General features: G+C 38.3%; 1 protein-coding gene across 3 annotated transcripts in view; it reads left to right on the forward strand.

Annotated features, from left to right (window-relative positions):
• Nucleotides 1–17,676, forward strand: part of OTOG (otogelin) — a 98,021-nt gene that overhangs the window by 74,245 nt on the left and 6,100 nt on the right. For 2 of the 3 annotated variants that reach the window (XM_080405466.1, XM_080405465.1), the window contains 13 exons: nt 556–694; nt 2,784–2,978; nt 3,859–4,071; nt 4,818–4,922; nt 5,288–5,398; nt 6,606–6,707; nt 7,167–7,265; nt 9,081–9,121; nt 10,237–10,312; nt 11,253–11,431; nt 12,258–12,362; nt 12,800–12,919; nt 13,137–13,182. In XM_080405466.1, coding sequence (XP_080261592.1) covers nt 556–694; nt 2,784–2,978; nt 3,859–4,071; nt 4,818–4,922; nt 5,288–5,398; nt 6,606–6,707; nt 7,167–7,265; nt 9,081–9,121; nt 10,237–10,312; nt 11,253–11,431; nt 12,258–12,362; nt 12,800–12,919; nt 13,137–13,182 — 1,531 coding nt within the window. Of the gene's footprint in view, nt 1–555; nt 695–2,783; nt 2,979–3,858; nt 4,072–4,817; nt 4,923–5,287; nt 5,399–6,605; nt 6,708–7,166; nt 7,266–9,080; nt 9,122–10,236; nt 10,313–11,252; nt 11,432–12,257; nt 12,363–12,799; nt 17,357–17,676 lie in introns of all 3 variants that reach the window. The other variant, XR_013930883.1, reaches the window with a different exon arrangement.

Below are 17,676 nucleotides of genomic sequence, written 5' to 3' on the forward strand. Positions count from 1 at the left end.
TGTTCAGTAATTTAACCGGTTCCAAATTGCAATAGGTAATCTAAGAGATTGCATTCTAAAAAGCTCTAGAGACAGGGAGTTCCACCTTAGAAAGATGAGGAGGTGGAACAGACTGCTTAAAGCAAACAGCAAACTCACAGTGTGCAAATTAAGTATTTATTTGTGATCATATGAGTACATTTACCATTTCACCTTTTGTATATTGTTGTTTCATGAAGAGGAGGCCAAGAATAGGCAAAAATACAGAGGTAAGGAAGAACAAGGAACAATAAGTAATTATGTCTTCTATTGGAAAACCTATATTACCTCTTGCCTTGGCACTTATAAGAGGTGAAAGCGAGGACTATAAGGATGTGAACATTCAGGAAGCCTTACTTTTAAATAGTAGTAGATTCTCTTTGTACACCAGTGAAGGCTGGTGGTCTCTTTGCTTTACTGTGAACCAAGACCATTTGGCTTCACTGTTTCTAGCTGATATTTAAAAATGTCAATCTTTTTCCTACCTAGCAAGGTCTCTATAAAGCTGTAATATTTTTTTGTTTTTTTCTTTGTTAGGTTCCACCTGAGCTGTTCTGTGATATATGGGTTCGAGACACTGAGTACATTCGAAATCCATGCATTTCGTTAGCTGCCTATGTGGCAATGTGCAACAAATTTAATATTTGTATAGAATGGAGGAGCTCAGATTACTGCCGTAAGTATTCTGCATATATGTGTACCTCTAATGTTCACAGAGACAAAATTTGCCCAATATAAGAGTTACTGTAAGTTGAAAATACCAGTGCTCCTTGACTCCTCGTTTACTCTGGAAGTCATTGTTGAGATAATAAATTTTTTTTTATACAATTCTAAGCAGCATGCAAAAGAAATCAGGATCATTATAGCAATTTTACAGATGGAAAAGGGAAGTTAAGCAACCTTGCTCAGAAGCCTGCCTCTGGTTTATAATGAACTGTAGAAGTCAAATCTTCTCACTTGCAATGTAGTGTTCATTTCTCTGAGCCACTTCACACTGATAAAACCAAAACAGAACAGAATTACCTGTGGAAAGGAGGAAGCCACAGAAAGAAAGTTCTGTAGTACTTTGAATTGGCGGCACCTGCTTGATGCAGCTGCAGAAAACTGTCTTTGGAGAGAGGATCAGAGAAATGAAACACCTTTGAGATTAGATGGAAAGTAAGGAGTAAAACCTGAAAGCCAGAGTGTCCTGGCAGAAAACATGTCCCATAGCAACATGCTGAAATATAAGGCCAAATGGCATCTGTAGTTGTCAGTAAATAGAAAATTTGGGTTGCAGCATCTCTTTATGCTGTCAGTGATCACCTAGGAAAAGTCCTATTCAGTAATAACGTAGGGAGGTCTGAGGTTTCAGTGCTTGACAAGGGAAAGCCATACTAATGAAGTGTGATACCCAAATATAGTAGAACTCATTGTACACAGAAATCCTAAGGATGTCTTTTTTAAAAGATTTAAGGTTGGTACATGTGTACAGGCTTCATGCAGGTATGTTGTAATGCCTTGCAAATAATAGTCATGGACCCTAAAGTTTAAAAACAGTCAATTATTTTTTTATTTTATTCTTGAGTTTATATGGACTTCAGTAGCAAATAACTGTTTAAACAAAGGTCTTACAAAATATATCTGTAACTGCAGTTAGGTATGCCAGCCATCACAAAGGGACACATCACTCTTACACCGCAGTGACCTCTGGCGGCTCGTGCCTAGCTGGGAAAGACACAAAGTCGCACCTGAACCTTGTGGGTCACCAAGTGTTGCCATGCTGGAGGCTGATTTTTAAAAGCCTGACATTCTCTATTTACAGGGCTCTCATAGGTATTTCCTGTGGGTCATTGTGGCCATTTTTAGTAGTGAGGAGCTGAATAAAATCAGCCTCCTCTCCCAATTAATCTTAACTCTAAACTGGAACCCTCTTTGTTTTTGAGCACAGTCCCTTTGTGAATTGGACTCCGTCTCATTACTGTGATTCCAGATGGTGCTGCTGTATGATTTAGGTACCATTACATGATGAGGATCATATATTTTGGTAGTTCACACAACCACACTGTTAGCATTTCTATTCATTCTCAGTTTGCCATATTTATGCAGTTTTAATCACTGTTTTAAACCAATGAAAGATCATGTTAAGTTTTCAACTGCAAAATTTAAATTAAAATTAGATGCTTTTTTGTCTGTTCCTGCATAGACTTATAAAGTGCCAATGAATTTACATCAGTAGCACAAAGAATGTTAAATTTAGCTCTGTTCTTTGAGTTAAATTAATGTGGCTACCTATTAAATATAGCAACAAATTAATCTTGTTCTTTGTTATTCCATGTAAAACAATGCTGAATTTGCTTTTCCATATGTATTTTTATAATTAACAAAGCTTTGTCCTTTAGTAACTACTGCAGTATCTTCAGCCACTGCAAAGTATACAGAATGATTCAGAATGCTATAATATTAGTCTGTGTAGTATTTGCAAATGTTCTTGGAAGGTTAAATTCCTTTGTGTCAACGCTGTTGGATGCTTTGATATCTCTACTGCCAAAATGCAAACTGAAGCCTGATGAAAATGTTACTACAAGAAGAGGAGAAATAAAAGTTCTTGCAACTTCCCTTGGTTTGAATTTGTCATATAGAATGTAACTAACCGGTCTGTATCAGTGTTTTAGGTTGGTAGATGCTACTGAATTGGCAGGCACAGGAAAAATACTGTCTTCTCTTAGGTACTGCCTCATGTCATTACAACTTCAGAATGAGTGATTTGTTTATTTCCTTCCTAGCCTTCCCCTGCTCTGAAAACTTCTCCTATCAGGCTTGTATAGCTGCCTGTGAGGTTCCACATAGCTGTCAGAATAATGCAGTTGCTTCTCTGGACTCAGACTCCTGCTCGGTGTTGACAGAAGGCTGTATCTGTGCTGGAGGGACCATCCTTCACCGAGCTCACACTGCTGTCTGCATTCCTGAAGAGAAATGTGGTATATTTGGATATGATTTCTTCTTTATTACCTGCAAGTTGATGGTCAGATACTTCATTAGTAATAAGTTGAGTTCTGGCCTGATGACGTGTGGGTTCTGTATGTCATTTGGTCGAGGACTGTTAAATATGCAGTAAACGTTAACTGTACAGGTGAGCTAGCAGGAAATGTCCTTGTGACACACAATTTTGCTCACCACCTCCAGCTGGAGGATGCTCTTCAAAATGGAAGCTTTTGCTTATGTTTAAGCATTCTAGCATTCCAAGTATGTTACTGTTGGCCTCCTTTCCACCTAGCCCTTTGCCAAGGGTCCAACCTATTGATACTAAATGGCATTCAAAAGGTATGCAGCCAGTTACTTACACGTTTTCAATAATACATATATATATCCTACGTTCTTTCTGACAGCATTGATATTTATTTTCATTACAGTTCTGCCTGAGCACACCAAATTGTGGACCAGTACTTACTACTAACAACACAAAACTTAAAGACATAGTTTATTATAAAGCTGATTTCAAAAAGCAGTATAAATTAATAATAGTTTTGCCATGTATGAAATACAAAAGTAACAACTTTTCATATCACTGCTTTATAAACAAGGGGTTGGATTGGGATTTTAAGTGGACTAGCTTTGCAGTGGAGACACAAAACAAAGTGGAGGCCCTGATCCTCCGGAGGGTATTGCGTGTTTTGCTTTCCACAGAAACTCAGTCTCAGACTGCCTTTTTTAGTTTTTTGTGGAGTGATGGGAATAAGTGATGCCTTTAAAACTCTGGGATTTTTATACTTTGTAGTTCCACACCCACTATGGAAGAAAATAATGGTCAAAATTTGAAGTAAAAAGGAATTACTTCCCTTTTCTGTTGTCTTGATCTAGCTTGTACAGACAGCTCAGGAGTACCTCATGCAGTGGGTGAGATCTGGAAAACTTCTTTGAGTGGATGCTGTATGCAAACATGTGTTGACAGTGAGACCATTATTCCAGTGGAGTACAACTGTTCAGATATCCACAATTTAGACTGTCAGCGATTTGCAGAAGTGGCCTTGCTTGTTCCTGGTGATCAGACATGTTGTCCCCAGAAGATCTGTAGTAAGTATTCCGTAACGATTACGTATGCTGCCCCTGGAATATGCAGATAACTTTTCTCTGTGTTTTTTTTTCCTGTTACACACCTTATTTTTGAAGTGAATGGAAATAACTTTGCTTTGAATTTACAGATTATGTAGAAAACTGGAAACTTTGTACTATTTGGCTTAATATCTAGTAGGTTTTGGGGGAGAGGTAGAGGGAGGAGACAAAAGTTGTAAGGACTGAAATAGAACTGTGCTTATTTGGATGTGAATTGTGTTTTTCAGCTGTACAGGCTAATGATTTATTGTTAATTTCCAAATACAAATAAATTATTTAACTAATTATGAGAAAAAAGTTCAGATGTTTATCTAATTTACAAAGTGAGCAGTAAAAAAAGGATATAAAAGCTTTTTTTAAAAAAAATTCTTATTTAGCTTAGAAAGTCCAACTTCAAAAAGAATTTGCAAGTAGTTTTCATTGATAACCCAGTGAACTTTCCACAGGATTTTTTTGTATTTCTTTTTAATTGTTACAAGGACTCAGCTCTACTTTAATTTTGCCTCCATGGGGAGTGTTGCAAATGCCAAACACTTCTGAATATTGCCTCAGGTGTTTTTTGCTAGTTTGTTGTGGTTTTCATATGCATGTTGCTATTTGGACATTTGATGTATCAAACTGCAAATACTGCTTACCACTGCTCTATTCAACTTATAAATGCATAACATAGCTTAGAAGGGTTTTTTTTCTTTCCCTTTATGTAACAGTTTGTAATCAGAGCCTCTGTGAACCCCTAATCCCTGAGTGTAATGGCTTGGAAAAACTGGTCACTTACTACAGTGAAGAATCCTGTTGTCCCAGCTATGTTTGTGGTAGGTTTCTTTTGAAAAGGTAAAAATGCTTACCCTGTAAAAGACATTTTGTAAAGTAAATAGATCATCTTAGAAGCAAAAAGGAAGTTAGTGTAGACACCCTTGTTAGTATGGCCATTTACAAAATTCTTTCATCTGAAAGCTCAGGGTTGGTCTGTGCCTCAGTGTGAGCAGATAGAGTGATGGAGATTTGTGTTTAACAGTTAGGCAAGAATGTCTCTGCTCTCTTGCAATACCAACTAAAAGTTTTTCTGAAGCATCATAGTATTTCTCTGCTCTGCACTGCCATTTCTTAAGGATATAACATAACAAAGGAGGAATGCTGCACATCATATAAAGAAATACATCTGTTGTACTTTTTTCAGAATGTGATCCAGCAAAATGTGAACCAATGGAGCAGATGCCAAGCTGTCGAGATGATCAAACGCTAATTGCTGCTCGGGTGGAGAGTACCTGCTGCATTTCCTATATATGTGGTACAGTATCCTGGCTGGTTATTTTTGCATATGCAATGATGTCTATTATCTTGCCAATTAAGGCTTCTTGTACTTCCTTTAGCTCTCCCAATATAGCAAAGCTTGAAAGTGGTTAAAAAAAATGGGCATTAAATTTACAAAACAAAAGAAATTACAACCACCACTAAGACTCACCAAACAGCTTTGGGCAATTGAGTAGTGTTCTTGGGTCGTGTAGAGGAGTGGTGGCAGAGTCTATGGATGAGGGAGTTGAGGGGCTTTGAGAGACTGTCCGTGTACAGTGTATGGACTAGCTGCATGAATATTTTATCTGAAAGAAGGCTGCAGTTATGTATGCTCTTGCTCCCTATGTGCCATCATATCAGCTATGACCCATCTTATTCGATGGTAGATATCCCATATGAGAGTATTATGCAAATTTGTTCAGTTCTTTTGGGGTTTGGCCTTTAATGACTTAATTCACTAAAAAAATTGCACTTTGGCATCAGTATAGGAGTTCCAATGTTCACCATACAAGTGTTTTCTGTATAAAAATAACATGATAATGAGGTCCAATTGAATCTACTCTATTTTTGCACATAGATATCTATGAACCAAAGGCTGTAGTTGTCTTGATTAGCTTCCATGTGCAAAAATTTGAGTGCTAATAGGAAATTTGAATTACACTTCTTTATTTACAGTAATCAGGGGATCACTTGGATCATGTGATAGTGACGTGCTGTGTTTGACTCTTCTTGCTGTCCCCACAGCATCCTTCTATCTCTTTTTTGAAATGAGTCTTTGCACTGTAAACATTGAAAAGTACCTATTGTAGTTTTCATATGTGTTCAGGTGGGAGGATACCACTGGGATCACAGGAGATGCCCTTTATGGGGGATCAAAGATCCTGTAATTTGGGCAGAGGAGCATTCCTGAAAACAACAGGGTGACTTGGCAGGAGAGAAAATTTAGCAAAATTTTTCATAAGAGAAAGGGAGAGAACATCCTGTTTGTTGTGATCTGTACACAATATATTCATTCTTTATATCAGGGGGACAAGAAAAGGCAAGCTGCACTGAGAATTAGCCTTTTGTATAAGGACTATAAAGAATGAGTGCAGAACATCTCTGTTCTCTTTCATATGCATCTGACAAATGTATCGGCATGTTTCTTAGGCAGCAGTAAAATTTCTTCCTGTGTTTTAGATCTAAATAATTGTTTTCTCCAGCATGCGGGGCTTGCTCTGATCAAATACCCAAATGTCAAGAAGGAGAAGTTCTTATTGTGGATGGCAACACTACAGAAAGGTGTTGCCCTACATACCAGTGTAGTAAGTTTGACTTGATTTTGGTATTTTAAGTAATAGAGAACATGTCAAATTTTGTAGTGTGGAAGTTCAGTGCCAAAAAATGGTGGATCAGAGATATAGCTGCACTTGTGCTTACAAGCAAGTTATCATCTGTAGTTCTGAACAAATAATCTTTACTTTTAAAACTTCATGTGCCTAAAGCATTATCTGAATATCTGTATCATGGAGACAAATGAGTAATTTCAGGCCCCAAGTTCTGGAGATTTAAAACTGTTTTAAATATTTGCTTAGAGTAGTCATGTTCCATGCTACTATTACCTGATGGATAGTGACTAAATTTTGATTATTAGTCTTTTTAAATAAGATGTTTTCTAAATATATTTATTATAAATAAGTAGTTTACTATATCTTGATTCATATTTCCCTTTGTCAAAATGTGACAACCTTGTATTTATTGGTCTTTCTTTTCTTTAATTTTAGTTTGTGAGATATATCGTTGTCCTGAATTCAAATGTATGCTAGGCATGTCTTTGGTGGAGGTATGGAGCCCGGAGAAGTGCTGTCCCTTTCGGATATGTGGTAAAATGACTGATTTTCATTTTAGTTGCCTTAGACAATAAGACACTGACAACAGCTTTGGCCTTTTGTGTTAAAGTCTGGTTTCAGCCAGTTACACCATTGTGATCTGCTCATGAACAAATTATATCAAAAAGTCATCTCATGGCACAGAAATTCTTTTATCTGTCTGTTTTGGGGGGTTTTGCTTCATAAGAGTGATAGCATACTGTAGAATTTGCCTGTCCAAACTGGGTGACCTATCATCTTGAAAATTTTGTAAGAGTTAGTGTATTGAGTTTGTATAGCAAGGTTTGTTGTTGTTTTGTTGTTTGGTTTTTTTTTTGGTGGGGGGGGGAGGGGGCAGCTACAGGAGTGGCTTCTGTGAGAAGCTGCTAGAAGCTTCCCTGATGTCTGATGGAGCCAATGCCAGCTGGCTTCAAGATGGGACTCACTCCAACCCCACCAGTGATGGTGGTAGCACCTCTGGGGCAGCATATTTCAGAAGGGGGAAAAGTGCTCTGCAGCTGGGCAACTGCAACTGAAGAGAGGAGTGAGACTATGTGAAAGCAACATCCCTGCAGCCCTCCAGGACAGTGCAGGAGGCAGGAGGAGCTCCAGACGCTGGAGGAAAGGTTCGCTGGCAGCCTGTGGGGAAGCCCATGGCAAGGCAGGCTGTCCCCCTCGGCCCATGGATGTTCACAGTGGAGCAGATCCCCACCCGAAGCCCGTGGAGGACCCCACACTAGGGCAGGGGGATGCCCAAAGGAGTTTGTGACCCCGTGGGCAGCCTGTGCTGGAGCAGCTCCCAGCAGGGCCTTGTGGGGAGAAGAGCCAGGGCTGGGGCAGGGCTGCAGGCAGGGCTGGGGACCCTGTGGGGACCCACGCTGGAGTGGGCTGTGCCTGAGGGGCTGCACCCTATGGGAGGGACCCACAGTGGAGCAGTTTGTGAAGAACCTCAGCCTGTGGGAAGGACTCACATTGGATAAATTCGTGGAGAACTGTCCCTGCGGAGGAAGATGCTGCAGAGAGAGCGTGTGATGGACTGACTATAACCCCCATTCCCTGTCTCCCTGTGCTGCTGGCAGGGATGGAGTAGAGAAAATTAGGAACAGAGCTGAGCCCAGCCTGGGAAGAAGGGAGCAGGGGAGGGGAGAAATGCATGTTGAAGATTTGGTTATCCTACTCTGATTTGATTGGTAATAAATTAAACTAATTTTCCCAAGTCGAGTCTGTTTAGCCTATGAGGGTAATGGGTGAGTGATCTCCCTGCCCTTATCTTGACTCACGAGCCTTGTGTTACATTTTCTCTCCATTGTTCAGCTGAGAAGAGTGATAGAGCAGCTTTGGTGGGCACCTGGCATCCAGACAGGGTCAACACACTACAGTTAGTAAATTATTTATGGCTTTAAAAAAAAAAAAAAAAGGTTATGTTCACAGGTCAGGAATTTGCCATATATCATACATCTCTTTCTGACATCTTAAAAACCATTCTCTGATACTTTATATTGATTATAATAATTGTCATCACTGCAAGGAGGTTAGCATCTTGAATAATCATCTGCTTTTTTTTTTTTTTTTTTAACGTGTTCAGGTGGACTGCAGTTGATACAAAGCTGTAAATTGTTGTGATAAGTAAAGGTGGTCATAGAAGCTGGTATTAGTTTTCAGGATGGAATAGAAATGAAACATAATTCTGGACCCCCCAGATGGGTACATTTCAAAAACCAGCAGAAGTTCTTCAGTGATGACTTGTAAATCTGGAACTTGATGGTCTGTTTTAAGCAAATGGCGTATAACTTTCTAAACTATTGTTTCTTTTATTGTATTTTGTTTTAGAATGTGCGTGTGAAACAATCCCCAAACCTCAGTGCGAACTGGTATGAAATTCATTTTCTTTGTCAGTATTCTTTTATTAATTTATTAACAAATCTATTTATCAGTATCTTACTAATAGTTTTTTTTTGTCATTTTCATGTCATTTTCTTTTTTTTTTAAATTGTTTTACAAGAAGATCTATCCATTTTTAAGAAGCCAGTTAAGTTTAAATAACTCACAGAATAAAATGGCTGCACAACATTTATATTTCTGGAGGTTTTTATGACTGTATCATGCTCTGAAATATTTGTAGCATGAAACTTTCATGCATCTGAGGATAAAATTTATTTTTTAAAGTTTCAGAACTAAATGCTTTAAAGCATCGTTGTTTTGTTAATATTATTTTTTATAGTGAATATATTAACATATATCATGCACTCAGACTGCTGACTAAACAGAACTTTTAAACTGTATTTCATTGTGACTTGTTCTGCATTACAAAAATGCTTATCAGCATTTCTGGGTTAGGTTCTCTGTTAGTACTTGGTATGCTTTGATCTTGCTTGTCATTGTTTTATCCAGAAAATAATACTCCTGTGGGATTATAAAAAAATTATAATTTGGAATCCTAGGAAGGAACTGGAAATAGTACTCATTTTTAATAGAGGAAATTCAAAATGCTTTGCGAGGTAGTTGTTAGTACTTTCATTTCATAGATGAAGGTATTTGGGCATAAGGAATCAGAATTTACTAGAAACTGGGAGAAAAATCTTAATATCCATACATATAGACAATATAAGGCAAAATTTAAAAGTACACCTGTGCTATTGTAATACTATTTATATCTATTAAGTTATTCCATGAAAGAATGGACTCCACACTGCGTGGAGGTTTCTGTACAAAGGCAAGGCATTGCATTTCATTATTGGCCTGCCTTAGTCTTTTCTGTCCTAAGTCATTCCTGTTTTTCAAGTGTAAAAAAAAAATCGCATTTGGTTATTGTTACTAAATTAAATATCCCTGTGGGTGATGAAAGTGGATTCAAAATAAGTTTCTAGGGGGAAGAGATGCTGTTACTCAAATCCTGAAGGGAAGGTGTTTAAAAGAAAAAGATCATACAGATAAGAAAACATTGTCATTTCACTTCTTTTTTTTTTTTCTGCTTTTATACACTTAGGGGCAGAAACTTCAGATAGATGAACAGTTTCAGAACAGTACAGAAAATATCTGTAACTGTGTTAAGTACAAATGTGGTAAGTCAGAAAAGAATTTAATTCAAAGAAATACCCTTTCAAGTGCTAAGGTAAATTAGAAATTATAGATCAGATGTTCAGTTTGAAAATGGTAATGAGGAAGAAAGAACTGACTGACGTAATTCATAAGTAGTGTAAGAGAAGGCAAGAAAATAGGACCCCTCACTAAATATTTGGTTGATTATGGCCTGTCCTTGTATTCTGTTAGTTCCTCTAGCGGGAGTTTTGTGCAGGGAAATAGCCGAGTGTTGGGAAAGCTGGGTGGTGTTGACTAAACAGCCCACATTTTGCTGAGCTGGAGTAAGGACTCCAGCAAGAAACTAAAACACACACTCAATGTCCACATAAAGAACAGTCCTGGTTAATCCATTATGGGACTACTCAGCAGGCAGTAGACATTAGTAAGTGCTTTACAAAATCAAGGGGAGCATTCAGCACCATGAGAATTCATCTTAGAGCGTGCCCAATAGTGTCTTGGAAAACTCAGGAAAAAATTATTCCTGTGGGGCATGCAGTTGGCCACGGAGTTGGGATTGTCCTCACCTAGATTTCTACAGCAAAGATGTATACTTCTGAGCTAATTATCCTCCATGCCCTCAATAATTAGTGGGGAGAAATACAGGTACATTTCTTATTCTGAAGTAGACTTACAAAAGAAAGCAGTTGAGTAAGCCACCACTGTCATTTTGGTGGTGCAGCTAATAGAATATTATATATTTATTTAGATTTCATGCACGGTTATATTTGAAAAAAAACTGGCAATTGTGGTGAAGCATTAGACTACTATTAGCAGTTCATATTTAAAAACCTGACCTGTAATTCTTAAAGAAATAAAGTAGCATTTTCGATTCCTGTTTTACTGTTTGAAACATTTTTTTAACAGTTTTGATACCAACCTGATTGTCCTGAGCATGCTGTTTATTTTTGTGTTTTCTTGTAGTGAGAGACAAAGTTTGCCTGACTCAAGAGAGAGGTGTGCTGCTTCCTGGACAGGCAATCATGGAACACAGTGCAGATGGCATTTGCCGTACTTCTTATTGTACAAATGTGATTGATCCCTCCACTAAATACTACCAAATAAACACGTCTTTAATAGACTGTGCTGTGAAGTGTGAAGCTGTAAGAAATTCAGATTTTTAGCCGTGTATATTGTGACTGGTGGTCTTAGTTGCATTTTTTGGGTTTTGTTGAGTAGATTACAGTCATAAGAACAAAACATAACTTGAGACGTCCCTCTAATGATATGCTACCGTACTTCTGATAGAAGTTTATAAAAGTAGTCTCACTCCCTTTCCTGTTTTCTCCCGCATGTAAATCTTATACAAATTCATGATTATAGTATACTGCCACCTTGGACTAATAACATGCTGCTGTCTGGCATCCCTGTATAACTTCAGCTGCGTTATGCACAAACTGGTACAAATTCCTGGCAGACATCATATTAATAAGAATTGGGAAGAGATTAACTATAAATAGAAGAAGAATTCTAAATTTAGTGAAAACAGCTTTATAAAATAAGCAAATGATACCTTGTCTGTTTACAAAGTATACGTTACCATGTCTGTTTACAAAGATATGTTACCGTGGGAATATTATATAGATTACTTTTCCTAATTATGTACTTACTTGTTGTCTACTGTGTAAAACCTCAAAATTTCAGTGTTTTTTGAAGTAAGCTGTCAGACTTACATTTGAAAGTGGTAGAAATACTAGTTGATTCTCTCAGAGTTGTAAGTTCTCCCCATTTAATTCAATTAAGATCAAATATATTTTATAAAAGCTTCATAAATGTACAGTGTTTACAAATGTAAGTTATGCAGTTTTGGAAGTTATTTAAAAAACGTCCCTAAAATCAGATAACTGAAAAAAAATTGCCAATTATAATAGTAAAGTGTTGAGCTGCAAGATGGTCTCAGTCATGGAATTATGTGTTTGATTTTGGCAGAACCAAGTCTATCAGCCTCCAAAAGATTTAACAACTTGCTGTGGTAGCTGTAAGAACTTGTCTTGCCTCCACACTTTCAGCAATGGTACAGTTTCCAATTTTAAGGTAAATTTATACATGTCTTACTCCTTCAAAATACGTAGAAGTACACAAAAAATTATGAAATATTGTATACACATTGCCATAAAAAATGTGCAAAGAGCAGCTTTATTTGGCCAAATACGAGAAATAGTTTTTGCATGCACAAAGCATTAATTTTTTGGAGAGTCAATCATGTAGCTGTCTACAAAGATTAAGGGATTTTGATATATCAGAGAATTATAGTCAACTTTACTATTTTATAAACTGCTTAACATTATATATTTAGTGGACTTCTGAGTTCTGTACTGAAACAGAACTTAAACATGCATCTAAATTATATTTTGCTATAGGTATTACTTTTAAGTCAGACAAGATCACATTCAATTGAATTGTATTATAAATACTTATAATACTGTTTTTGCTGACTTGCCGTGTAAAGTTTGTTTTACAACTTTTAACAGCCTGGCGCTGTTTGGATTTCAAACTGCATCAGATATGAATGCACTAACACCCCGATAGGACCACTTCTGGTTTCCTCCTCAGTTGGCTGCCCACCCTTTAATGAAACTGAATGTGTGAAGGTCAGTGTTCAATACATTGTTTACAGTCCAGCTACGATTTATGTTTGCATGAAAAGATTAACAAAGACAAAAAACGTTTTTACCTCAAGAAGGCAGAAATTATAAATTCTTGCAGTGCCTGCATTTTTTGCCCAGATATTTCTAATAGTGCAGACATATGGAAGTGAATGCTTGAAAAAAATCAGGTTTTTTTCCTCTTTATTTCTCTCTTGGTCAGGTTGGAGGCTATGTTGTGCCATTCTTAGAAGGATGCTGCAAAACATGTAAGTGATTAATGATACTTCCTGCCTCACAAGTCTGTTTGATTTGTTGTTACCTTAAAAATAAGGTTGATTCTTCCCTGCATGAAGGCTTGATTCACTGATTTCAAAGGCCATGCTTTTCCCAGTTTTAATCATGTGAATACCAGTGAAACTAGCGGAGTTAAATCAGAAGATAGTTTAACATTGAAGGGTTTACTCCCCTGATAGTGATTGTGGCTGGCCAAATCACTTAAATTATCTTGAGTATTTTGTAGTTCTCATGTAAAACTCCGTAAAATATCAGTTACTGCATTTAGGAGTATAAAAGGTATTGTGTTTGGAAGGCACCTTAAAACATGCTTCATCAACATTTATGTCTTCATATTTGGTAAAAATGAAGTTTGGAAGTTAGTGCTGTAAATAATTAACTGATTGTAATATAGCCTTAGGTTCCATTAATAGACATAGTTCAGAAGCTTTCAGGCAATATTGGCCAAGGGGCCAGTGCGACCCTGGGGTGCATGAGGCCAGCAGGTCAAGGGAGGTGTTTCCCCCCGCCTCTGCTCTGCCCTGGTGAGGCCACATCTGGGGTGCTGTGCCCAGTGCTGGGCTCCCCAGTTCCAGAGGGACAGGGAGCTGCTGGAGAGGGGCTGGCAGAGGCTGCAGAGGTGATGAGGGCATGGAGCATCTCCCGTATGGGGAAATGCTGGGAGAGCTGGGCCTGCCCAGCCTGGGGAAGGGAAGGCTGAGAGGGGATCTCATCGATGCACACACATCTCTCCAGGGCGAGTGCCGACAGGACGGGGCCAGGCTCTTCGCAGCGGTGCCCAGTGACAGGACAAGGGGCAACGGGCACAGACTGCAACACAGGAGCTCCCATCTGAATATGAGGCAGAACTCCTTTACCTGGAGGGTGACAGAGCACTGGAACGGGCTGCCCAGAGAGGCTGTGGGGTCTCCTTCTCAGAGACATTAAACACCTGCCTGGACATGACTCTGTGCAGCCTGCCCTAGGTGACCTGCCTTAGCAGGGGGTTGGACTAGCTCAGGGGTCCTCAAACTTTTTAAGCAGGGGGCCGGTGCATGGATGAAGTGGCAGGCAGTCATCTGTGGATGCTTGGTTCCCCTCCCCGCCCCCCCCCAAACCCCCAGTGCAGGGGGGGGAGCTGGGGGGGTCTGTAAATACCGGGGGCTGGATTGAGGACCCTGGGGGGCTGTATCCAGCCTGCAGGCCATAGTTTGAGGACCCCTGGTAGATGATCTCCAGAGGTCCCTTCCAACCCTGATCAGTCTGTGATTCTGTGATCTTTTTAAAAAAATTAAGTTAAAAAAGAAATACTCTTATTTCGTTACCAAGATAGGTTTTGACATCTATAAGAGCTAATAAAGGTTCTCAGGGTGGGGTGGAAATCTCTACGGAATAGGTTCCAAATATTCTAATTTTTAATAGAAATCAAGACCTAAGTACATTTTTTCTTAACACACTGGTACATAGCTGAAATATTTTGGCTGACTTCATGAAGAACTTATCCTGAGGCAGACACCTAACCTGAAGAATTTAAGCTCGAGTACTTGAAGCTAACAATGTTATAAGAATTGTAAAGGAGATTTTCTACTGGGCAGTATCATATTATCTTTAAAAATGAAGTGTTTAAAAAACATGTAGATACGGTGCTTAGGGACATGGTTTAGTGATGGATTTGGCAGTCCTGGTTAATGGTTGGACTTGATGATCTTAAAGGGCTTTTCTGACCTAAATGATTCTATGATAAAAGCTAAAGACAGCAGGAGATGTCTTTAGGTGTGGGAGAGAACTGGAGAAAAGTGCACGTATTTCCTGCTGGGTGGGATGGGAACTGAACAGTCATGACTACCAGATATGGTACCACGTGTACAGTTCCTGCAGTGGGGCGTATGTTACCAGCTGGGAGGTGTTACTCATCATGTATTACATTTTGTAGTACCAAGTTTATTGAAACAGTGGAAGATTTATCTGTTTTTTTCCTGCTCGGCATCACTGTAAGGGAATAGTAATATCTCCTCATATTTTTTCACTCTGATGGACCTGTGTTTCAAGCACTTGTCCTAATTCTGTAGCTGATTCTCCATAGACTCTCTGAGATTCGTTTTTGATTATCTGACATTACCCTTCAATGCCTTAGCAGCCATATATGCCAGCTTCTAAGCAAACAATTTATTAAGACCATTAAAAATCCATTATGCTACTTTTCAGCAAGGCAGAAGATCGTGCTACTATACTGAGAGAAAAAGATCATAACCACACTCCTAAATAATTAAGACAAAGTAATTTACTAATCTGGGGCATGCATTACAAAGTGAAATTGAACCCTTCAAAAATCCAGTGACTTGAGATGCATTTACAAGTAGCTTTGTACCGTTTTGATTGCACATCAGTTTATAGACAATATAATGAATCATGAAGTTCATTCAGACTCTGAACAAATGTGGCACGAGACCTATTAGGCAATTGTAATTGTGTGAGATGTTTTATGAGAAGGATTATCAGACTTTTGTTTTCTTTTGAAGTACTTTACCATTAGAAACCACTGGGACTTTTGCTTTCAGTCTTGATTAGTATTTGAAAATTAAGTCCCAGGTATTCCATCAAAACCTAGAGGGTTTTTACAAAAACTGCTCAGAGGAAATTATACTATTTCTTTCTTGTAGCCCCAAAGGACAACTTAAATTTAGGGTACAAGATTGTCTTAGTTCTACCCATGTAGATCAGATTTTTCCTGGGTTTGACATTAGGCCTAGCAATGCAAGTAATGCCTGGACACAATCCTGAGCTGCTGGCACAGTGGTGCTTGCTTGAGCAGGCAGGGTAGGACCAGATGACCTCCAGAGGTCCCTTCCAATCTCAGCTATTCTGTGATCCTGTAATATATGGATGTTTGAAATTGGATTTCTTTTCTCAAATATGCCAAAATTTACTAACTCAGACATTTATCATACAGATAGGAAATCCTCTGTAACATGTACTCTGTTCAATATGTAATGTAATATTCTTACCAGGTTCTTCAGTGTCAGTGCTCCTCCCATTCCCTGTTAGCCCAGTCACTCCTACAGCCTATGCTAGCTGTAACACAGGTACATTTTCCTGCAAATAAGTAGGACCAACCCAAACAGCATCATTGTTGATTTCCAACAATGTACTCCCTGATAGGAGCATCAGGCCTCACATTACCCAGTTACGCCAAAAGCCGCAGTGTAGTGTAACTGCTTACAGTTCAGAGTGCCTCACGTCTTGGTTTTGTTTCGTTTTTCATTTTGCATTGTGTGGGCGGTGCATTGTTGTTAGCCAACAATGTACTGTTGGTAGTAAGCACTTGCATAGTCTTTAGCTTGCTGCATGCGTAAAATTGCTGCGTTTAAAAACATAAGCTAATTTCATTATGTTTACAGTGCTGTAGAACATAGAGACTAATGACTTCGTGTGTTAATGGTTATTATGTAAACCATGCTTTCACAGATGGTGTATTGTACAGTTTTGCTTCTGGTGCCATGTACAATAGAAAGAGGTCATTTCTTTCCCATCCATAGTTAGGACAGTATACTGAAAATAGCAAGCCTGTGTTTACTCTGTGAAAACTGGAGATTGTCTTTGTTCTTTTTAATAGAGCACGTTTGTGTTTTTTTTTTTTTAATTGTAACTTGGTATGAATGCAGTTGTTTTGGCATTTATTTTGTGAAAACACCTCTATTTCTGTAAGACAAATGATGTTGACTATAATTTTGTACAACACTGAGTGACGCATTCTTTATTACACTCATGACTCTAGGAGTACTACACTTAAATCTGTATTACTCTCATATCGACACCACTTTAAATGAACAGTGTTATGAGTCAACCCAAAAACCAAGCAAGGATTTTCAGCAACGCAGACTGTGAAAAAGAATCTCATTATAATATGACACATGCAAGATGCTGGCATGCTTTATAAGCTTGTTCATGGAAAAGTATATTATGTTGCAGAACTCATTAAAAGCCAGTGGACATTAAAGAACATGCATGGAAATACATTATATACTTATTTCTTTATGAGATGCGATGTACTTTCACTGCAGCCTGGATGAAGTCATAGCCACAGCTGTACTGAATTCTCCATCCTACACACCATGTATAATGTAAAAGAAGAAAGGACATGAATAGGACTGTGAGAAACATGAAATGGTGAGTTTCTTATTTTCAAAAACAATTTATTTTTCTTCATTTCTCAATTAACTTTTTCCCTAAGCAAATGTAATTCAGTGGTAGTCAAGAAGTAGCAAGTAATCTGCGATTGTAGATTTTTATTTGCTTCTAAGAAGATTTGTTGCTGTCCTTTCTTTCATATTCTAGACACCTCTGCTATGTCTAGAAACAGTAGCAGGCTTATATGTTTAAAAAACACCCATAAAACAACCTAAAAAATATTTCTGTTTGAGAGGCAGTATTACCTGATTTGACAGTGATTAAAGCAGGGAACTGGACATTGCACATAAAGATGTAAT

This window comes from Falco punctatus (genome assembly GCF_963210335.1).
Source record: "Falco punctatus genome assembly, chromosome: 10".
In the NCBI taxonomy this organism is placed as follows: Eukaryota; Metazoa; Chordata; class Aves; order Falconiformes; family Falconidae; genus Falco; species Falco punctatus.